The 25,295-nt window shown below is 33.7% G+C and overlaps 1 protein-coding gene across 4 annotated transcripts in view; it reads right to left on the bottom strand.

The window, feature by feature from the left end:
* Positions 1-25,295, bottom strand: part of CSMD3 (CUB and Sushi multiple domains 3) — a 641,367-nt gene that overhangs the window by 370,735 nt on the left and 245,337 nt on the right. For 2 of the 4 annotated variants that reach the window (XM_005009295.6, XM_038175101.2), the window contains 3 exons: positions 17,485-17,562; positions 12,333-12,420; positions 2,330-2,454 (listed from right to left, as the gene is read on the bottom strand). In XM_005009295.6, coding sequence (XP_005009352.3) covers positions 2,330-2,454; positions 12,333-12,420; positions 17,485-17,562 — 291 coding nt within the window. The remainder of the gene's footprint in view (positions 1-2,329; positions 2,455-12,332; positions 12,421-17,484; positions 17,563-25,295) is intronic. The other 2 variants (XM_038175100.2, XM_038175102.2) reach the window with 1 other exon arrangement.

The raw sequence follows: 25,295 nt of genomic DNA, 5'->3' as shown, positions 1-25,295 counted from the left end.
TAACATTTATGCACGATTGATTAGTTCGCCTACATGGTTTGTGCACAGACATGCAAGTTCAACAAGCACACATAGTTTTGCAGGTACTTTCTTCATGTTACTACTTAATATTAATTCTACTTAAGCAAAAAAACAAACAAACAAACAAAAAACTTCAAAATGTTTACTGTATGCTCTGTGCATGGGACTAAAAGAACACAATTATTAGTCTAGAAAAAAAGTTTATACTTTAGTATATCTAAGAATCTACTTGAAACCTGTTGTTAATCAAAAGAACAAAATTACAGCAAACTAAGGGTAGTTAAATCAGCAATTAATGACACACTAAAGAACTTTATATTTGACATACTATAATATCTATACCATCTGTCTGCTTTTTCACCATATGGCATTATATCAATTCCTAATAACTTTGTTACCATTGGTTCTCTGCTTTTTAAGGTGGAATCAGCTAGCTTTGAAGTCTGAAGAATGTGAATCACTGTCCTTCTTATGAATTATGTGCTCTACCTATGAATAATAGTCTTACATATTTAGTTGATAGGTGCTCTTTAGTTTCACATATAGGTACAAGTGTTTAAGAAACTCAGTTTCCAACAAAAATATTGCTTTTTTTTTTCTTTCTTTCTATTTTGGTATTAAAGCTTACTTTAGCATTAGTTACATGTTTACAAATCTGATTTGTAAATCATTGTACAGTGTAGTTCTTAATATAGTTACAGAAGGTAAAGAAGTAAAAAAATGGACTGAAGACTTTCACCCCTTTATATGAAAATACTTCAATACCTGCTGTTATAGAGAATTAAGAACTTATAAAAAAGTTAAAAGCAATATATTTAACAATGATTTATGCTTGAAGGCCATAGTCTCCAAAAGCTATATTTCTATTTTTCTCTTAGAACTATCTTTCTAAACTTTCAAGTAGCTATGTATACATCTCAGTCTTACCAAATTGCTGCTGATCACACTTTATTGTATGTTATGAGATTTATTTTTGAAATAAGTGACAGTGTGCAACTGTATTTTGGTATTGTTAAATTAAATGCTATTCACAATATGCTTTCTTTTTTCAGTATCTTTTCAATGACATTACTAGATTGTATTATAAAACACATAACACATAGAGGACAGTAAATTTTAGGGTATAATTTATGTTCCCATTTACCTGGGATGTGAAAGTCTACATTTTTTAGAATGTCATTTTGTCACGAAAAGAAATCCTGTCATGCAGCCTCATTTATATATGAGATTAATGATGATTTTCTTTTCAGGAATTAGTTTTGAATGTGTTCATTCATTTATGAAACACAGAAAATAAGGATTGGAAAATTTTGAAAAGCTTCTTAGTCCATTACCCCATCTCTAGATTAGACTAAATGTACTTAAACTCTCCTGGACATATTTATATTTCACATATTCTTGAAAACTTCTACTCAAATTCACTTTCAGGACTTTACAACAAGTCACAGAATCACAGAATTGTCTAGGTTGGACGAGACCTCAAGATCATCAAGTCCAACCTCTGACTTAACACTAACAAGTCCTCCACTAAACCATATTGCTAAGTCCAACACGTATTTAAACAAGTTCAACAAGTATTTAAAGCCCTGAAATACAAGTGTACCTTTTGCTTCCCATACCCAAGAATTCTTTGTGAATAAACTGTACTCTTCAATACTAGGTGTTTACACCCATGACTACATGTACATGTATATGTACACACTAGTAGTATCATAATATATGCTAATATATATTTATAAAAATGTATATTAATGTTTTTATTCCTTGATTCAGGTATTCATCATACTTCTTGCCGTAGTGTTCAGACATCAATTACATTCAGTAGTATGACTTTGTCTTTTTATTCTTTTACATTTTTCATTATTTTTTACACTTTATCCACAGGTAAAGGTTGAAACCAGGTGTAGACTTACTTCTACAGTCCTTATCAATGTTAGATTAAAATCTTTCTCATTTGCTTAGTAAATCTGCAATGAAGTAAATCTGCTTTATGAACTACTAATTGTACACTGAATCATTGCAACTTTGAAATCCATCTCTTATTAAACTGTAACTAAATGTGGAGTCTTAATACTTATCAGTTCTTTATGAAGTGAACTTCATTATTTAAGTTCCAAAGTAAATTAAAGTGCATGGAAACACAGACAATGTTCATATTATACCAAACTGTATAGGTGGTATTTTTCTCATTAGTGGGGACACTAAGATTAAAATTTCAGGTGTTTAAAAAATATTAATAGATTTGGCTATCAAGCAGTAGACAGACATGGAATGAACAAATCACTAAAGGATAAGAATTCCTCTTTACCTTTGCACACAGGTCTATGATCACTCCATGCAGCAAAAACTTCAGCTATCCTCTGACATGTGATGCTTTTTGAGCCTTGTAACACATAATCTTCATCACAAGAGAATTGTACTGTTGCTCCCAAGCTGAAATCAAGGAATGGCACAAAAAGAAGATTCATTTTTTTAATATTTTTGCATCATACAACACATTTGAAAAACAAGGCATGTAACCCATTAAATACAATTTTTGTTCTCAGTAGCAAAAGCCTTCTCTGGGGTTGCCTTGGCCAGAGATGCTACACCTTGTTTTAATATTTGTCTGAAGGTCAAGTGACTATTCTCTGACCTAGCTTCTGACTTCCATATAGTAAAGATCTGACATATTTGAGCACTTTGTAACAAACTGGAGCCAGGAGATGGAATCTCCTAATGGAATCTCTCCAGATCTTCGTGAAGATTGCTTCCAACTTGGGCTATTCTATGATACTATGATTCTATGAAACAGCAATAATTTATGTTGACTGAATCTAGAAAACCAGGAGAAAGATTGATAAGATAATCAACAAGATGAGCCGCAACTTTAACCACATGACTCAGGACTATATACATTATACTCTTCCTGGTGAAAGCCTCAGGATGCAGATGACCTGTTGTAAATGTCTCTCACCCCTCCTTCTTTTTGATGAAGACCAGTGCTTTTGACTTTAGAACCCAGAGGGACATTGGAAGACGTATAACACCAGAGAAAATAATTAAATATTAACAATGTTTCTTGTATTAAAAAATGGTATACTATTAATAAGACTTTCCTGTATTATTTTGAACGAGGAATGCATTACTGTAAATAATAAATTACATTTAAACTATTTACTACTACCATAGTAAATAGAATCACAGAATCACAGAATCATCTGTATTTAAACTATTTACTGTTACCATTAATAGTTTAAATGGACTGTAAATAGTCACAGTTTTTATTCTTTGACTAGTAGGTTAAAATTTTAGTTAGGCTAACAATAAAATCTTGGCTCCATGTATGTGGTTTGTTTTCTCTTTCCAGTAACAAGATTCTGAATGCAACAATTACTAGAAAATGGAAGTTACAAGGAAAAAAAAAAGGAAGTTACAAATGTACAAGAACATGTACATTTGCTCCTTTAACTGGCGTATGTTTCTCTACATAACTAATGGTATTCCCTAGTCTATGCACAGCTACTGGGGGACAAGAGGTCGATGAATAGCCTCGCAGAAAGGGATCTGGGTGTTCTAGTCAATAGAAAGTTGAAGTCAACAACGTGCCCGGGCAGCCAAAAGGGCCAACCATATCCTGGGATGCATCAAGCACAGCATTGCTAGCTGGTTGAGGGAAATGATTGTCCTGCTTTGCTCTGCAGTGGTATGGCCTCACATCAAGTACTGTGTGCAGTTTTGAGCATGACAGTACAAAAGGGATGTGAAATTATTGGAGAGTGTCCAGAGATGGGCTACAAAGATGATGAAAGGTCTAGAGGGAAAGACATATGAGGAGAAGCTGAGGTCACTTGTTTTGCCCAGCCTAGAGAGGAGGAGACTGAGGGATGACCTCACTGTAGTCTACAGCTTCCTCATGATGGGGAGGAACAGTTGCCGATCTCTTCTCACTGGTGACCTCAAATTGGACCTGAGGGAATAGCATGAAGCTGCAACAGGGGAGGTCCAGGCTGGATGTTAGTAAAAGGTTCTTCACCCAGAGGGTGGTAGGGCACTGGAACAGGTTCTCTAGGGAAGTGGTCACAGAACAAACACTTTTAATCTAACTAAACATAGGTGTGTTGATATTCCGTGAAAACTAACAAAATTACAGTCCTTATTAAGCACACAGTAGGGAGAAGTAAACTATTTTTAATGGTATTTTTCACTGCACTTTTTATCATTTTCCAATGATTTTGTATATATTTTTATATGTATAGGAAGATTTAAAATTAATTTAGAAATCTGAATACCTAAAAATTACACTTTTTGATTTTCTCTATTAATATAACTATTAATATATATTAATATCTCTATTAATATAACTGAGCAAAAGAATGTAGATTACTTATATAATAACTTCTGCAGAAAATTAATTATTTTATTATGATACAATACCTTGAAAAATCTTCCCTCCAAATTTGTTCATATGGAAATTATTGTAACACAAACACCAAATACTAGCAGGGCATTTCATTCTAATTCAAACATATCAAAATATCAGTTCACAGAATCATTGTTTTCAAAGAGGTTTGCCTAAATTTGAATTTACATTACTTCTAACATGAAGTAACATGTTTTCTGAGATCACAGTACGTGCTTTCCAATTCTGGTTTATTCTACTTGAATTACAGGGTGACTCTTGCTTCAAAATACATTATTTTAGACAATGTTAGCTAACAGATCTGAGAATCAGGTCTTTCTTTAAACTTTCCTAATGCATACCCCATCCAAGGATCTTAGAATCCTAACTGCATTTGCCTAGATAAACGATTTCCCATCTAAACATGGCCGTACACACTTTCTAGATACTTTAAGCTTCAAGATGAAGTAGTTTCCCAAAGACATGTTCTAGTCTATGTTATAACAGCTTTCCTCTCATAAATTATGGAATCATTTCACCCTCCTCTGATGGATAATATCCTATTTTCCAGTCTTTGACATGCTATCTGCTTTGAAAATTCTTGTTTTGTAAAACTCTTATTTCTGTGGTGGCATAGTTCTTCATTTACCTAAATAAATGGTTTGAAGTTGTTTTATAACTCTGAAAAAGGCACCTTTGCAAAGATGCCTTTGAGGTTGGAAGAGGTCTGAAGATATCACTCAAATCTAGCTTGATACCACAAGGTACAGAGTTCATTTTTGCTGAAACACATACTAAAATTTATTAGTCTATGCAGGGTCTGGCTTGTAAAGGAAGAACCCTGTTGTTGCTGTTTGTTTTTTCTTTTCTTGTACATGAGGATTTTAGTGCTGCAATAGTAATTTCAGTTTCAGTTCAGTGGACAAAGACAAAAACTGCAAAAGACTGAGCTTTAGAGATTAGCTTGTCTTAGACAACCAACACAAATACATCTTTGATTAAAATAGTTAAAGAAGATTGATACTAAAATGAATAAAAATTAAATTTAAGGGAATTAGAATAGTTTTCTTACTTTGTTTGAAAAGGAATGGTGACTAGCACAATCTCTTGTGCTGATGAAGTTTGGGGAGCACTTGCGATTTGCAGAGACATAGATGGGTAAATGGAAGTTTTGATAGCAGATAATAGTTCTATAAATTAAAAAACAAACAAAAAAAACAAAAAAAAACAAAAACAAAAAAAAAGCTCTGTATAAGAATCAGGATGAAGCTCTTTGTGAAAGAACAGGTTAAAGAAGAGCTGAAGTAAAAATTGGAGAAATTTGTAAAAGTGCAAAAAAAGAGAAGGATGAGGATATAAGTCAATATAATGTAAAGTCCCTTGCAAGCTAAGGCTGAAAAAATATATGGTACTAATGAGTAAAAAGAGCCACAAATCAGATTAAGAGCTGGAGAAAATTTCAAAATTATGATATAGAAAATGATCTTATTACTAATGTTAAGAATTGTACTCAGCTACGCCAGGTTCTATATAGTTTAGGTGGGTTAAAAACTGGCTGACTGGCTGATCTCAGAGGGTGGTGATTGGCGGTGCAGAGTCCGGCTGGATACCTGTGACTAGCGGTGTTCCCCAGCGGTTGGTGCTGGGTCCAGTCTTGTTCAACATCTTCATCGACGACCTTGATGAGGGAATAGTGTCTGCCCTCAGCAAGTACGCCGATGACACAAAGCTGGGAGGAGTGGCTACACACCAGAGGGCTGTGCTGCCATTCAGTGAGACCTGGACAGGCTAGAGGGATGGGTAGGAAGAAACCAAATAATAAGAGGTTTAATAAGAGGTCTTGCATCTGGGAAGGAACAACCACATGTATCAGTACAGGCTGGGGTATGACTTGCTGGAGAGGAGCTCTGAGGAGAAGAACCTGTGGGTCCTAGTGGATGACAGGCTGACCATGAGCCAGCAGTGTACCCTTGTGGCCAAGAGGGCCAATGGGATCCTGGTGTGCATTAAATGGAGTGTGGCCAGCAGGTCAAGGGAGGTGAACCTCCCCTTCTACTCTGCCCTGGTCAGGCCTCACCTGGAGTACTGTATCCAATTCTGGGCTCCCCGGTACAAAAAAGACAGGGATCTCCTGGAAAGAGTCCAGTGGAGGGCCACAAAGATGATACGGGGCCTTAAGCATCTTCCTTATGAGGAAAGGCTGAGAGACCTGGGTCTTTTCAGTCTGGAGAAAAGAAGACTGAGAGGGGATCTCATCAATGTGTATAAACACTTGAGGTGTGGGGGACAGAGGGATTTGGCCGACCTTTTTTATATACACAATATATATATACTAAGAGGTTTAAATGTAATTATAAATTATATTCAGAAATTATGAACACAGATCAACGATACTGCACCAAACTTTGTTGATCTAGTCCAGTATTGCTGAGACTGACAGGGATGATAAGTGAAGTGCATGCTTAGAGAAAAAGACACATATTTAGTTCATCTTCTGATCACTACCATATGAGCTTCTGTTGGTATATTAGTCACAAAAGGAAGTTCATGTACTATGTGGATCCTTTAACAAATTGGTGAGGAAACCCTGTGATGTTGGAATATAATGTGGAAATGGCAGAAGTACTCAATGCCTTTTCTGAAGCACTGTCACAATTTGGAAAGAGGAGACACATACAATGATGGGGAATGTCAGGTAAAAGAAGATGGATATATTCAAAAACATAGGACCAGATAGTATTCAACACAGGATGCTTAAAAAACTGGTTGATGCTATGCAAGGCTGGCATCATCTATGCAAGCTCATGGTGATGAAGACAAATTCTTGTTGGCTGCAAAAAGGCTAACACCACGTGAATTTTTAACAAAGGCAAGGAGAAGCTAGGAATCATAGAATCATAGAATCATAGAATATCCTGAGTTGGAAGGGACCCTTAAGGATCATCAAGTCCAACTCTTGGAACTTCATCTCAATCCCTGGAAAGTGTGTATTTTCTAGGAAAGCAGGCCATCAGGAGCAGTTACACAGAATTACCAAAGGTGAATCATACTTGATCAACTTGATTGTCTTCTATGGCAAAATGACTACATATGACTATGTAGTCATTTGACTACATAAATGACTATGGCTACATAGACCAGAGAAAAGTGATAGATGTGCTCAGCCACAGCAAGGCTTTTAACACTAACTCTTACAGCATTATCTTTTGGAAGCTGAGGAAGTCTGCACTGAATAGATACTCTGAAAATTGGCCTAGCAGCTCTGCTCCAAGGATAGGACTCAATGGCTTCATATTCAGTTGGCCACCATTACTGGCCACCTACATACTCAAACTACATACTCAATTACATCAGACAAAGTGGTGGCAGCAGATCAAGTGAAATAATTACTTAGCTGGTGAGACAGCCTCTGAAATATTAAGCCCAGTATCTGGTCTTCAATTTCAGACAGGTTATTGATAAAAACTCCAAAGGTGTCAAAGGAGTTAACTGTAGGCCTAGAGCACCTACAGTGAAATGTTGAGGGAACTTGGCTTAATTAGTCTGAAAAAGACTAAGCTACCTGCTAATAGCAGACCATAATTACTTCAAGAACATTTACAAAGATGATGAAGCCAAACTTCTTTTAATGTAGCAGTGAATAGTCAGTTTTGGAGATTCAGGTGCTACATTACAGGAAACCAGGAAAGCAGGTCAGAACTGGAACAGTTTACCCAGACTGTTGTGAAATCTCCATTCTTGGGAGTTTTTAGGACTGGTTAAACAAAGCCACGGATGATCTGATTTAGTGTTGGCATTAGTCCTGCTTTAGGCAGGAGGTTGGAGTAGATGCCCTCTCAAGGACAAATACAATCAATATTACACTCAAGCTGTTCAATTTAGTTTGAACCCTTATAAACCCTTGGCATCTATGAGATACTGTTCCTAGCTTAAAAAATGCGTCCTTGTCCCGTGTCTCTCAGCAACTTCATCTGCAAATTTATATTTATAGAAGAACAAAAGAAGATTGACATTAAAAATAATAATAATTTTCATTAGGAAAAAGTATAGCAAAATACTATAGCATACTATAGCAAAATACTATAGCATACTATAAAAATATAGCAAAATAGTATAGCAAAAAAAGTTTTGCACATAGAAAAATAAAAAAAATAAAAAATAGAAAGCTATATGAATTTGAAAAAAAAAAACCACACACTTCCATTTCATATCTATTTTTTGAAGAATCTTTAGAGAAGGCAAAGTAAATGCAGTAAGGAAAAGCCTAAATTGAAGGTATAGAATCTGTAAAGGAAGGATGTGAAAGAGAAGCTTTAAAATTTTGAACTTCATATGAAGTTCCCATTGAATGTTATTATTGGCAAAGCTGGCATTTGTGTAGAAAAAACAACTAATTTTAGATTATTTTTCCATTATTTGTTATATTCTTTATTATTGAACAAAAAACAATTATGTGAGGATTCAAAAGCTCAGCTGTAGCGAGAAATGATATATATTCTGGGTTTTGAATTTAGATTTTTCATGTAAATTTTGTTTGGTTTTATTAGCTGGGTGATTTATAACAGACATTGTAGAATATGTTGGTGAGCAAGGTTTAATGAAGACCAAATGTCTTTGCGAAGTCAGATCTTATTCAGCAGAAGATCTTATTCAGCTGTATCTTGGCAGAAACCCTACTATCCTGAGTGTGTGGCTGCTTACAAGCCTCTAAGGTGCTCTACCTGGGAAGAGCAGCCTGTTTGTATTTTGACTTACAAAATTCACTAAGAAGAAACTAAGTGGACACTGACAAGAACTGTCTTGAATATATACTACATATACTTCCTTCTATCAATAAAATCTGTATTTTTAAGACCACACTAGCATCTTAGTGGCTAAGAGCATTCACACTGGGCTGTTGTGATCCACATTTGATTTGAATCTCATCTTTAAGAACTTAATTGGACTATACTACAGAGTTAGAAGGTAGGTTCATTGATTCATTTCATGAAGCCAGAACTTTGGGATGTTACAGAGGTACGTTTGCTTCATAATAAAATACCTGCCCAACTACAATTCACTTTGGCTATGTGACTTCCACTAGAAACAGAGAGAAAAAACAAAAAAGCATCCCAAATTAAAACAAACAACCCCCCCCCAAATTAAAAACAAACAAACAAACAAACAAAAATAAGATTAAGTGAAATTTATTAGATCTTAATGTATTACATCTTTTTTAGATTTTCCAATAGTGGCATTGATTCTAAAATTTTACCCATGGAAAAAATGTTTATTTTACTGAATGACAGGTATCATAAAACCAGTGACTGGAAATTCTAGCAGAATGAACACTTCTACATTTACATTTCTAAGTAAGTTTTTTTGAAGTTTTCTTTTTGAGGCAAAATATATTTTTTTTTCAGTACAGGAAATGCTGGTAGCTATTAGCAAGTCTCATTGTCCTTTTTTTTTTTTTTTAAAAAAAAAAAAATCTTTAAAGTCCTGTAGATGCTCAAAGAGCCATCTAGTATCAGAGACAAAGTTTTAAATTTAAAACTTTTAAAGCTTTACTAAAATATAGCCATGGGGATTTTCACGTTTGAAGAAAAAAAAATAGAAACAGTGAACATGGAATGTTAGGTCCCAAAGGACGTCATGAAATGCTGCAGTTTGTCTTACAGCCTGCGTTATGTATTTTCTAAGTCTGTAAGAACATGTGAATGTGCTGAGAAGGCAAACAGTGTTTTTAATCAGAACAGGCGTGAAATTGCACTAAAATCCTTCCAAATCTATACCTTCACATTTGAAGAAAACTAAAGAGAAGTGAGATATGTGACATTCACTAGTCCTGTTCTTTACAAGTACAAATTTCACCATTCACATTCATAAGACGTTTAACAAGCCTTAGACAGGAAATAACTTTATTTCTCTCTTACATGTAAGATCATAGAATCATGGAATCATTAAGGTTGGAAAAGACCTCCAAGATTATTTGGTCTGATCATCACCCTACCACCAGTATCAACCAATATATCTTTTATTCTGTTGTTAGATAGTTTGAATGCCTTCTCCTTTCACTTTTCTTATAAATTCATTTGAAACAGGAAAATTTGACAGTCACATCAACACAGTGTGTAGTGGGAACAAAAAAAAAAAAAAAAAAAAAGTTTAATTATCTCCTAACAGTTGGCCCTAAAAAGAAAAATGAGGGCAACATGATCACCATCACCTCTGAGGTACACAAAAAGTACTTCACAAAAGTTTAACTAGAATTTCATTCAGGTAGGTCTTTAAGTGGATATTTGCAAAATAGGAAAAGACTTTCAGATTCTTTGTCAAAGACTTTCTTTACCAAGACATATCTCTGATGTTAAAATATGAAATACTGACCAAAGTAATGATTCTAGAAAGCATGACTGTTAAGAAATATAGTTCATTTGTTTTTATTTCTTTGAAAATACTGAGAAATCATTTTTTGTCAGGTAATGTCAGAAATGACATTTCATGTAAAATTACTTATAAAGCTTTCTCTGATGCGTGCTGAGCTTTTTCTGTTCTCAAAACTAGAGAACAAGAGAGACCATAATAACTGACTGCCAGCTAGCACATTCACTTGGGTTGTCATTGTCAATTCTATATTCAGCTTGATTGCAGGGAGAAAAGTAAAAACAAAACAGATTAAAAAAAAAAAAAAAAAGTACAAGTTACATAAAAGAATGAAGTAACACAAATTTTTTAAATTTTTGGTCATCTACCAGATTCCTCTAATACTCACTATCTTCAAGCATTAGGAACTGTCCTGTATACTATATGGAAAATACATCTTTAGAACAAAACTGAATGTAATAAAACCAATTCATTTTAAAATTATAAATCTCCTTTCTCCTTATTTCTTTCTTTTCTCTTTCCCCACTTAGCTGTTTGAGATTTATAAAAATTATAGAAAAATCACATTAATATACAACTCAAAGCAAGAACATAGCCCAAGATTCATTCTCTTAATACAGTACAAAATTTGACTATTATTAAGTATAAAATATGTATGTTTAATCCTTTTTAGTGTATGATGAGACCAAAACCTTGCCACATAAACCCACTACGATGTTCAACATTCAAATTAAAACAAAGAAAACAATTTGGAAACTTAGATAGCTAAGAGATTAAAATTAATTCAAAACATTAAACAGATCACTGGCAGCGTATGATTCTTTGGAGCCCTTTTAGAAATGTTCTATAAAGCCAGCTAGGAATGAAATTTAAAGCATTTGATAGAAACAAAATACAATTCTATGACATAGTTCTGTTTTTTATTTTTATAGCGCTATTACTCACTATTGATTTGGCATGCAACAAAGAGCTAGCATTAAAAGTCTGTATTAAAAATGCTACACCATTCTGAGGACTACTATGGAAGTTTAATACACCTGCATGTATCAAACATTTGGGGTCATGAAAAATATACTGCAGAAAATACAATATTGTCCATTAGATCCTAATAAAGATTTTATATAATAACATCTGAAACATCTGCAAGTTTTTATTGTGGTTCTGTGTGTCTGTGTGTTGCATTCTTTTTTTTTTTTTTTTTTAACATCCTCTCATGTCCTTCACAAAGACCTTCAGTTACATGTGTATGTCAGTATTTGTACAACACAGTATTTACATGAGAAAATTATTTTAAATTACCTTCAATAGTTTTTTTCCCAGATCATCAGAGATGATACGCAGTATCACTTGTACACTTACGTACAGTACATTATGTATTTTATGTTCTTTGCATACGAAGAAAAGTTTATATTGCACCATGTAATGTCATATAGAATTCCATTTCAGTTTTTACTGAGAAGTTTAATTTTCAAAGAACAGCTCAACAACAAAAATGAATTTTCCAAGACATTTTCAGCAAGTTAAGTATTAGAAAAATGATACAATGGTAGGTTTTATATTTTACCTGAAGTCTGAGCCTATCCGTTTTCCATTCTCAGGTTCTCCAGGATCTGGACACAAATTGGATGCCTGTTTAATACCTCCCTCATTTACTGTAAAACAAAACAGAACAAACAAACAAACAAACAAAATAATACTGTTTTTAGGAAATGCATATTTAAGCAATTAACAAACATGAAAAAGTATATCTATACCTTTTATCATTTAAAACAGATTTTCTACAGAATATGAGCATCTACATAATATCTAGTTTCAGTACGTAACATTTCTCTCTATCTCAAGCAAAGCATGTATTTCTGTATGTTTAAAAATAATAATGAGTTTTCTATAAGTTGTACTACTCAGCTATTTTGTTTGCTTGTAATACTACTGAACCCATATGTAAATATTACTGCTATTCCTTTACAAACATTCACATATAAAAGAGTGTTCATCAAGGCTGTAACATTTTACTCTGAACATAGTTTAATAAATGTCATCTCCACTGAGAGCTGACCTTTTCTCCTTGAACTTGAATGGGTAGGCTCATCCTGACAGAATCATCCTTAATTAAAAATGCAGATACCCCCAGAATGCCAGTTTGATTTGCATACATTTATCTTACAATAAACTAAAACAGATCTTCAGAGAGAAACTTCCTGTGAATCTTTCAATATGTTTTTCCAGAAATTTGTATGTAACCCCCATTATATTGCTCCCTCTTCGTTTGTTTTTGCTTTGTGTTTTGCTTTTGTTTGTTTGTTTGTTTTGGTTTTGGTTTAACGCATCATGCACTTTCCCATAATTTCTATAGATTTGTAAAGTATATATTGCAAAAATAATTTTCAGGCCAAAATAATTACATTCTTCAAAAAGTAGCATAGATTAGTCTGTTTTTATTTGGTAAAATCATGACCCAATAGAAGAATATTCTTTTCAGCAATTCAAGTTGACAAGAAACCAAGGGATTTATACTAAGAGATTGCTTGTTGGATTCATCTCTCTTTCTAGAGAATTACTCCAATGGATTCGCAATATGAGTTTATTAATATTAATTTATTAATATTAGTATCATAACTTTCCTTATAAGAAAAAGTTTGCATAACTAGGCTCATCACATTTCATATTGTAAAAAATGTAGTTTCTAACTATACTTCTAAAGGCTGTGCATTAAACCTAAGCTTTTCATGATGGCCAGTAACATTCAGAAATATATGGGGACCTTCCCTTCCCTGAAATTTGTTGTCTTACACATACACAAATGGAAGAATTGGCTCAATACCTCAGAGGAAGGCAAAGGCCAAATAAAAATGTTGTAGAGGATTGAAAGGAAAATGCGTCAAGTTAGCACTCTTCTCTAGTCAAAAACTGCCAAGCTCAGTCCTTGTCAACTGGGATCACAGACCTCTGCCCCAGCAGAGTTCTACCAAATTGGTTTTAATAGCAAATAAATGCAACCCCTGTTCATCTGCATCACTATGTTAGGGGACTTCGGATTAGCAGGGCTCTTCCTCAGAGCCATATTACTTTCCATCGTTTCTCCCCCAGTACTGTAGATAAAAGCATGGACATAAAAACAAGTTCCCATTACTGTTGGAATACATGTATTTCTAACAACTGTATATTGTATATATAAAAATTATATGTAATCTAATGATTCCTTAAATTGCATTCCACAAAGCCATCTATGAGGAACTTGCTAGGCAACTATTTTGAATTAATTATCTTAGAAATGTCCATTCATTTAAACAGTTTCAAAGCCTGAGAAATTCAGAAACATCACAACCAGCCTGTCAAATATAGACAGAACCTTAAAACTTGAGGTAGATAGAATTCACTGAGCAATTTTCCACAATGTAGGAAGGTAGAGGAATTATGTCTGACAACAAATAGGGAAAAAGATACCTTCTTGGTTTTGTGACTGTCCGTTAACTATCCTAACATTAAACATATGTTAAATATATAGCTAGAAACGTTCTCATGATGTTGGATAATAATAATAAATATTTTATTATTTTTTAATAACTGTTTTGGGACTATATCATAGCATAGAGATTTATTTATTTTTTTACTATAAACAAAGTAAAATTACCATATTAAACAACTATTTATGTTTATCAGTATTCAAGTTCTAATATTTAAAGTAGTTTTATTTTTATACAATACATTTTCCTCTCTTAGGTAACACAGTAAATATAAATATTTAAAAAAAATAATCGGATTTTACAGCACGAGAATTATTATAGTCTACAATTTCTACCAAAAATGGCAACTTGAGAAACCATACTGTTTTCTGACATCTTTAATATAAAGACTTATTCTTTAAAATACTCAATGAAATTGATTTAAAAAATATAACTTTTATATTTATTCATATTCTTAAAAACCTGAAGCGTTATTTAAAGAAAATCAATAAAATACTTACAGTAAAAAAAAATAAAAAATAAAACAACATATATGACAGTAGCAATCCAGAAGAAGGTTCTATGTAGAAGTCATAAAAATGATTTCTCCATCACATTTGGTCCCAAATCAGTAATGCATTTAAGGCAAATCTATTCTGATTTCTGTTCAGTACTTTACAAAAAATATGTACAACTTAAATTTTGAAAGTTTGTATTCAAGTTAATGTTTCCAGACATAATGCTTGATTTTTCAGTCTACTGGAATCCACTTCTCAAATAGCTCCCCAAGACTACCTCTTTATCTACCTGTCTATATATCTACCTACCTGTCTATGTACTTACACTCCAGATATTCATGTGAGAGTTAGCAGTGATAGGTTTTCCTTTCATTTAAAGTTAAAGGCAGTTAAAGGCAGAAAAGCATTCGTTCATGGTCTGATCATGAAACTGAGAGAAAGAAATCTCAGAGTTCTAATTTAGATTGATCTTTTTTATGTTTTTAATGCAAAATGAAATTGATGCATACTTATTTCAAAATATATTATTATATCAGAAGCTACCATTCTGGCTTCAATATGTGCCAATCAACTATGCTTATGTCATGCTTTTGTTCTTACAGGGTAAACCTGATAACAATAAGCATTTCAACTAAGCATGTGCATAAATGTTTGCAGGATTAGGGACTATCTTTTAAAAATAATTTCTATATGAAGATAATTACATGGTATGTTAGATAACCGGTACATTGAAAAATAGGAAAAGACATACACATGAGAAATGTTAGATGATTTCTAAAGACTTTTATAATACAAAGCCTATTGTAAAATAGGTATTCAATTATGCATATCTTAGTTCCACTAACAGCTCAATAACCATCATCCTTTTTTTTAAAGACCCTACCTGTCACTGTAATGCAAATAGAGATCCAGCTGAGGTCACACTGGGAATTTTATCTAAATCAAAAGCTAAATACATAGGCTTTTCATGAAGTGCTTTCTCTTCAATTTCACCAACTATGGTGACTAGCTAACCAAATGATAGACTAAAATATAAAATCTAGGTTATCTTTTTATGACCAGATTATGATTCACTAAAGGTACAAATCAACAAGGTTTTCACCTATGCTTGTTATTGATTCATGTAGGTAATCTAATCTGTGTAACAAATAAGCCAGGATATAGAAGTTTTCAGTTCTACATAGACTATCATAACATTAAATGATATACAGTTTATTTAAAATATTTATAAATAACTTTAATAATTAATTTCATTACAATGACTTTTAAATATCACAAATGTCTGGTACTTTACTATAAATACTCAATCCTTATTAATGCTTATATAATGGAATAGTTAATGCTTTGCATAAAACAAATGTAAAGAGAAACAATCTGTTTTATCAGCCATTTTACTACTTTCTAATTTGTAACTATGAAAGCACAAATGGACTCTATCAAGAAGAGACCTTAATGATATAAACACTATTTATTTTGCTGTTATTTCTTGTTGTGTAATCACTCTACTTTGCAGTCACACGATATATATATATCAAAGGAACACTTGTTCTTAAGTATCTCAATACATTAGTTTTAAATAAAACAGAAATGTCTTTCAGAACTGTTTAGATGATGCAGTTTACAGAAAAGTTGAATGTGGCAATAAGCTACATTATAAAGCTGAACAGAAGTATATTTTGCTTTGTTTTTCTAACTTAAGAAAAGATCTTGCTCTGCTTGAAGACAGCTTTATATATATATATATATATATATATATATATATATATATATAAAGTCTGACAGTTTAAAATCCAAAACTGAAAAATACTTTAAAAATATGCCAGTGTGCCCCTACTAAATTTTGGACTCTGAATCAATCACGAACACCCTGGGGGAAAAAAAAAAATAAAAAAAAAAAATTTAAATGTGCCCAGCGTAAGGAGCCTCAAAAGTAAGTCCTTCCACTCCTGTGAAGAGTAATGATATGTAGTATAAGCAGACATATGCTAATATGCTAAAGCATTTAGTCCATCCTTTAACTGATTACTTCATTTAAAACATGGTTCTAGTCCAAAAAGGAGTTCTATAAAAATGGCATCTTCTTTTGAAAAAAAAAATATATCCTCTTTCAGGTAATTGTATATAAAATCGTAGCTGTTTAATTTATGTCAAAAATGTTTTTGCTACTCCTTATGAGTTAATCAGGACTCAGTCCTATAAGATGCTGAGCACTTTCTGTTTCTACTTTCTTTAATTACAATTGAAGCACTAAGCATCTAAGCATCTCCAAATTTTTTAAACTTACAGGTAATTAATCAGTTCAAAATGTCAAAGTTAATGAAGAAAAAGAGATTTCAGGAAGTGAACTCAAGGGTGTTGCTTGAAAAAGATATTTGCTTGTATGTTTGTAAATGAGGATGGGCTTTGGCTTGCATAGCCTTTTCCTATTAGTACAAGCTTTCAATTAAAATAACATATCTCCTGATCCCAGCTAAGATTTCAGCTGACAACTGGGAGGCTGAATATTTATTTCTTTATAAACACTTTAATTTTAATGTGAAATTCCTGAGAAAATAACATAATTCCACAACACCAGATTTATAGAAAGTCTGCCTTTAGAGTAGAACCATATTTAAAATTTCACCATGCAGACTGGAGAAACAGATTTAAGTTAGTTATACTTTTAGAAATACATAAACAATTTCAAAAACACACGAACACAGCACAAAGTTCACTCTTGCACTAGAAAAAAGTAACAAAAAAGGAGTACACTCACAGATAGAAAACTTGTTGCTGTTGTCTTTCCCTGGAAACAATTTAAATCCTCTAGATTTAAAATCTATGGCCTTTTTCACTAGTTAAAAAACAAACAAACAAACAAAAACACATATCAGGCAATACAGTCTAAAATATTTCACTTCATTTGATAAATTTAATCATGAAACTATATACAAATTAGAGTACCAGCTACCTAGCAAGCTCATATTTTGTACCTATTGTGGAAAACAATTTACTAAAACAAGTTGAAGACCAATTTGTGTGCCTAACAAAGGACAGAAGTAAAATCAGTAACTAATTATTTCTCCTGCATAACTGAAAATAAAATGAAGGCCAAAAGTATTTATTTCCATGCACTATTATAAATGTAAAACATTGTCACATATTTATGGAACCTGGGAAATAAATAATAATAATAAAAAAGTTAGATATGTTGCTTGAAAACTGTTGACTCTTATGTGGTGTTTCTACTGTATACAGAAACACTAGTACTTATCTCCTTGACATCAAAAATAAAATAAAATAAATACTATAAAGAATACTTGCCAAAAGAAGTCAGCAACCTTTAAAAATAAAGAAACTCTGAAATTTTTGAAATAGCTGAATTTGGGGGGAAATTTTATTTTATTTTTTTTTCTTTCCAGTAACTGAATATTTAAGAGGAAACAGTGTCATCCACAACATCTTATTGAAAGCACACTAGAATCAAAATATTTTCCCAAATCTAAATTCCATCAGTGTGCAAGCAATAGAGGATTTATACTACTTTCTGCATATATTCTGAAAAGGTTTAGTTAGCAGTAGAAATAACATATTTTTATCAACATATTTGCCTGTTACTTCACAGTTGAAAAATTATATTAAAAATCAGTATTACATTTCGTTAAAAAAAATAGACAAAGAAACACTGTTACAGCTCACAAAAAAAATCCTTCTAAAAGTAGCATACATTCTCAAGATCTACAGACACTCATATCCACCCCATGCTGAAGTGTCTCCACTAGTTCTTTTCAAATCTACCTTAGCTACGTCCCTAGCTTTAGTACCAAAAAATTTTTTTTATTCAGGATATATACAGATTTTATTTTCCTTTTTAAATTATTTTTCACATAAAAACATAAACCTTTCATTAATAGGAAAAAAAAAATCACATTATTTAACCAAACATACAAGGCTAAGGTACTTTTTTAACTGAAGAGAATTGGATATTAAAACTGAAATACAGTTTGCTGCTCTACTGTTGGATCTGCAGCTGCTTCTTTCTCCACTTGAAAATCCTTATTTTCAAAGTGTGATATGGAAGGTAGCTGTCTCTCACCTCACCCCCACTCACCACCAGCTGAACTATATGTGTAAAAGCCTATGTTTTGGACTGTCTTTGTGATAAAGGCAGTTAAATGAGGCAAAACACGTGGTGTTAATGTATTTTTGAAACAAAAAAATAATAATAAAAAGAGAGTAAAACTGAAACAACAGATATAAAAAATTAAGAGAGAATAAAACAGAAACAGAGACTTAAACTTGTTTCTTTCACTCAAGTGCTGTTTTCTCTAATTAACTTTGCCAGTGAATAATGAACTCTATATAAAAGAGGACCTAATTAAAATAATAATAATAATAATAATTTAATATACAGGTTAATATTAGGTACATTATAATCAAGTGACTTCATAGACTACATATATTTACAAGCTATAGGGAAGAGGAAGTTTTATGTTGACTATCAGGAAATAATGCTGTGGAATACAGAGATAAAAGGAATTAGGTCTAAGAGAATTTAACCCCAGAAGACAGACAATATTCTATCAAAGAATTATTCTGCACCTGTCAAATTATTACAGGAAAATAGTGAATAGTGATATTACTACTTATACAAAGCAAAAATACCAAAGTAGCAAAATAAGTAACAGTAATCATTACCATGCACAAGAGCAGAAAAAAAAAAATCAGGAAAAAACAACTAGTAAATAAGACACTTTATAGGATAGTTGAGAAGTCATGATAAGTATTTTACACTTCCAGCAGAAGAAACTATACTTTCATCTAAGTAAATGAAGGTTTTTATTTCACAATGTAAAATGTAAATTTCCATCATAATGTAACCTATGTACATTCCCAATGGTTCTGGGAAATAAGCTTTTGCAGGAGTGGAATGTATCTGTTATCAGAAAATACTATTATTATTATTTTAAATAATTGAAGCCTTAAGCAATGCTATAGTCAGTGGAAGTCACGGACATAACTGTATCCTCAAACAGCAAAGCCATACTGAAATAATAACAATCACAGAATCAGGGAATCACAGAATCACACAGTAGTTGAGGTTTGAAGGGAACTCTGGAGATCATCTAGTCCAACCTCCCTATTCAAGCAGGGACACCTAGAGCACACTACCCTAGACTGTGTCCAGGTGGCTTTTGAATATCTCAAGGGAAGGAGACTCCACAGCCTCTCTGGGCAAACCGTTCCAGTGCTCCGTCAGCTTCAGAGTAAATAATTTCTTCCTCATGTTCAAGCAGATCTTACCGTGTCTCATTTTGTGCCTGTCATCTTATTGCTGAGCATGACAGAGAAAAGTCTGGCCCCATCCTCCTGACACCCTCCCTTCAGATACTTATACTCATTGATAAGATTCCCCCTGAGCCTTCTCTTTTCCAGGCTGAACAACTCCCTCAGCTTTACCTCATATGGGAGATGCTCCAGGACCTTTATCATTTTAGTAGCCTTTTGCTGGATTGTTGTATACTGGGGAGCCCAGAATAGGACACAGCACATCAAGGCTGAGTAGCGAGGGAGGATTACCTGTGGGCAATGCTTTTTCTAAAGCACCTAAAGCACTGGCCTTCATGGCTACAAGTGCACCTTGCTGGTTTATGGGCAACTTGTCCACCAGGATTCCCAGGTCCTTCTCTGCATGCTCTCACATAACGTTGGGAGATTTTTGAGATGCTCTTTGTACACAAATATGAACCTATGAGTATAGCTGTAAGCTTCTTTAGGCCTTTGAGGATCAATGTAAAATAACTCATGGATCAGACAACATGCCTGGTATTTTTTGTAACACCAAAGTAAAATGGGAGTGGGCTTGAATGTATGATCTCAGGTGCTGGGATGGGTTTTAGTTCTAGTATTAGGGAGATGTGTGTCCTTTATTTTTAGAAATCATCATACCAACATGACAAAGACAGAAGACCTTTTCTTTGCTTCTTTTCAACCTCAGTCCTTAAATGGCATATCCACAGTTTACGTACACAAGAAACAGAGTTTACAATATATAAAATGGAACTGTAAAATAGACATGAGGTTCAAGAAGACTAAGTGGAATGTGCTGTCAAGGCAACCCAAACATTAATAAAGACTGAGGGATGAAGGGAGAGCAACCCAAATAAGGGGGTGTCGAGAGGCAGGAGACCTTTTCTCCATTAACACTAGCGACAGGACCCGCGGGAACGGGGTTAAGCTGAAGCAGGGGAAGTTCAGGCTTGACATCAGGAGGAAGTTCTTCACAGAGAGAGTGGTTGCACACTGGAACAGGCTCCCCAGGGAAGTGGTCACTGCACCGAGCCTGACTGAATTTAAGAAGAGATTGGACTGTGCACTTAGTCACATGGTCTGAACTTTTGGGTAGACCTGTGCGGTGTCAAGAGTTGGACTTGATGATCCTTAAGGGTCCCTTCCAACTCAGGATATTCTATGATTCTATGAGAAGAACTTAGGAGCAATGCTGGATGAAAACCTCATCATGAGCTGGCAATGTGTGCTTGAAGCACATAAAGCCAGCCACACCCTAAGCTGCATCAAAAGAAGCATGGCCAACATGTCAAGGGCGGTGATTCCCTGTGCTCTGCTCTAATGAGGCCCTATCAGGAGTACTGCATTCAGCTCTGGGGCCCCTAGCACAGGAGATACATGAGCCTTTTGGAGTGGGTCCAGAGACCATGAAAATGATCAGAGGACTAGAATACCTCTCGTAGGGTAGGGAGGCTTAGGGAGCTGGTGTTGTTCAGCCTGTATAAGAAAAACTCCAGGAAGACCTTATAGTGGCCTTCCAGTACTTTAATGGGGCCTACAAGAAAGACAGGGAGAGACTCTTTATCAGGGAGTTCAGTGATGGGGCAAGGGATAATGGCTTTAAACTAAAAAAGAACAGGTTTAGATTAGATATAAGGAAGAAATCGTTCACTGTGACAGTGGTGAGGCACTGGAACTAGTTGCCCGGAGAAGCTAAGGGTGCCCCATCCCTGGAAGCGTTCCAGATCAGGTTGGCTGGGGCTTTGAGCAACTTGACTTAGTGGAAGGTGTCCCTGCCAATGTTAGAGGGGTTGGAATTAGATGGTCTTTAAGGTTCCTTCCAACCCAAACCATTCTATGATTTTATAACTGTTTGCAACACCTTGCTGTGGCTGTTAAATAGTACAAGGAAAGCAAGCAACAAGAACTCTGAATGTTCTTTACACGAAAAGAGGTGAAACATACTTTTATTTTATTTTTTACTTTTGTTTAAACGCTGATTTATTGAACAGTACTTTAGTAATACAGTGTGAAGGAGCAGCTATAAGAATGTATTTTGTACAAACATGCGCAGTGACTAAAATATGTGTCAGGCTGTATATGCATACACATACATACAACCTACACACATACAGACAATATATAGACTATGTAATTTTATCTAAAGCTTTAGATAAAGTCCAGTGTTTTCTGCAAATACAAAAGATGAAACTGAAGACTTCATTGAGGAAGGAAGAATATAAAGAGTTCTAAAAATAAAAGAAGTCTGCATGGGAGATGAAATTTTGCATGCCAGATGGGTGGTCTGAGATTCTGGTAATAAAGCAAGCTTGTATACACAGTAGTCAATTGACATATAAACTTAAAGAGGTTCAAAATAATTTTGTTGAAGTCTTTGTCCTAAATATCCTCTTATGCAAGATAATGAAGCTTCAGGTACTTTTAGGCTATGTTTTAGACACACTGAAAAAAATATATTTTTTTTTTTCCTTTTGTAGAAAAGTTATATATAACTGTAAATTTATTCATATTCCGTGGCTTGCTGGTTTTTACATTTTTCTATGGAAAGCAACTCATAGGATGAAAGCTCCTCAGAACTTATGAGCTACACATTTTGATTAGGTCCTTGAGATTTTTAGAATAGAACCACATGCCTATTTTCTACAAACACTGTCTCAGAAAATAAAAACAAACAAACAACAACAAAAAAAACACACTGACTTCCCAGTTTATTTTTGTCTTTCTATACCATATTTGTCTTAACTGCAGTATGGATGTGTTGAAAAGGATGGAGATCTTTGGAATAGTGCCTAAACATCAGAAACAAACAAAATGTTCCATATGCTTAAGAACACTCTCCATGATTTAACAGAACATGTTGCTGTTGACAGAGAAACAACATAAAACAACATGCTTCTTGAGGAAACTGTTTTATATTTATCTTAGTTAATCACTATGAGAATCAAGAATTGCAAAGTATTTCTTATTTCTTAATACAGGATGAATGATATGACTAATGGGAATCAGGACGTAGAATTGAAGCTTAAATGGAAACCTAAGTTCCAGATGTCGAAATGGCAACTCAAATGGTAACTCAAAGTGTTGAGTTACACATAAAGCAAAACAGACAAAAAAGGATTCAAGTAATGTGAAGCCAGCAACCAGCTGACTCCATGTTTTTTTCTCTTAATATCTGCATCCAAATTTTTACTTCAAAGGCAGATATACTTTCAAGTATATCTGAAAGAATTGCTGTGTTATGAAGGTACACAGTCTTTCAAAATATTCTAAGACATAGGTCTTAATTCTGTATTCATAGTTAAAAATAATAATAATAAATTTGGAACAAATACCTTAATACTGCCATTTTACACATTTGTACTTTTGGTGAATACATATACAAAAAATAGGCAAAAGGTTGACCACTAGACTGGTCTCAATTTTCTCTTTGATGACATTTGTCTCGGTAGGCCAACAGCTTTTGGAATTCCTGGTTTCTTATTACAGAGACCAAAAATCAAGTCAAGATTTTTAACCATGATGACACATGGTGGTACAAGCTATTCTGAACAAAATATAACTTCCATATAATATTCCAGTGGAATACAGGAAGTAGAAAGTCAGTAGCAATCTCAGAAGAGTTAGGCAGGAAAAAAAAGAGGAAAACAAAGAACACAAAGAGTTTGAACTCTCCTTCTAATTATCAATTATACAGCTCTACCAACTTTCTTCAGAGGTTTATCTACTTAGCTTTTAGCCTGTGGTAAAGCCTTGACTCTTTTGAAAGGGATGACATAATCAGTCTGACGGGCCGGCTCATGGGTTATGATCTATACTTAGTTTAGATTCATGTCATTCTGATATAAATAACAGTAGAAGATGGAAGTTTGTACCAATACAACAACTTTACTCTGAACTGAACAAAAAAGGCAGAGTAACAATATATATATATATATTATATTTTCAAAATGTGGAAACCGATGTTTTAAATTATATTAATATTTAAGATAATATCTGCTATTTATGATATGCAAGGAGATACAAACCCTTGTGAGAGAGGACTAATCTTGACATTTACTGCATTTAGCACATTTACTCTTTATGCCAGTTCCTATATTGAAAATCACCTCAGCCAAATAAGAATATATGTACTTATATTTTACGGCTGCCTATTATACAATAAAGACTTAGAAATATAATTTCTGTAGGAACCTTGAATACAATAATCTCTCAGACACTAGAAATGAAGTTTACAAACTAAGAACTATTTCTCATATTTTACAATTCTGGCTCTGCTGAAGAAGTATATCCTGAGAGACATGCGCAAGACAAAAACTTCCAGATGGAAAATTTCCTTCTATAATATGGAAGCATCAAAGATAACCATGCAAAGTACTCTATTTAAAACACAGACAACTCAAAAAATCATGTATTTGTTTTAGTTATGCAACAACATTTATGTAGAGAAATTGTCTAACTTGTCTTGCCCATACTTTCTTACTTTTCTACCAAGTACAAAGAACATTTAAAATGTTGAAGACTGAAATTCACCAAAACCAAAAGTTACACATGTAACAGGCACTCAGGTTGTATTACTACAAGAAACTACACAGAGTAAAAATCATTGGAAACTGAGGACTCTTCTGACCACGTATACTTCTTTCTTCTTTAAAGTAGTTGCTCATAGTAGTTCAAACACCGAAACAGCCCCTCTCCTGAAAACTCTCTCACATTAAATTCACTGCACCCCAGCTAATAGAGGAGAACAATACCATATTATCAAAGCTGTATTTCATGACTGCACTTAAATTATTGCCCTCCTTAAATGACATCTGCTGAGATATAATAATATGAAAAAAAAAAAAAAGGCAATAGACTGCTCATTTGGCTGTGCCTATATATGAAGGCAGGGGATGGCAATTCAGGAGAAGTATAGAGCTGTTCTCAAGCCATGAAGGGAGGAAATCAGATGGGCCAAGCCCCATCTGGAACTAAATTTGCCTAGTGTAACATAAGACAATAAAAAATGCTTTTAAAAATACATCAACTGCAAATGAAACCTCGAGGAGTATCTCCATCGTTTACTGAATATCAGGTGAAATGTAGTGATGAAAGATAGGGTACTTAATGTCTTTTTTTAACTCAGTCTTTACAGTAAGACTAATTATTCTCAGGGTGCACAGCCACCTGAGTTGAAAGATGATGACAAGGAACAAGATGAAGACTACTACATAATCAATAACAGTAAGCATATTCTCTGCATTTACGCTATTCAGGAAATAACAAGTAATTAACTGC

This window comes from Anas platyrhynchos, chromosome 2 (genome assembly GCF_047663525.1).
Source record: "Anas platyrhynchos isolate ZD024472 breed Pekin duck chromosome 2, IASCAAS_PekinDuck_T2T, whole genome shotgun sequence".
NCBI lineage: Eukaryota > Metazoa > Chordata > Aves > Anseriformes > Anatidae > Anas > Anas platyrhynchos.
The sequence above is the reverse complement of the archived record's forward strand: the minus strand, read 5'-3'. Positions and strand labels throughout refer to the sequence as shown.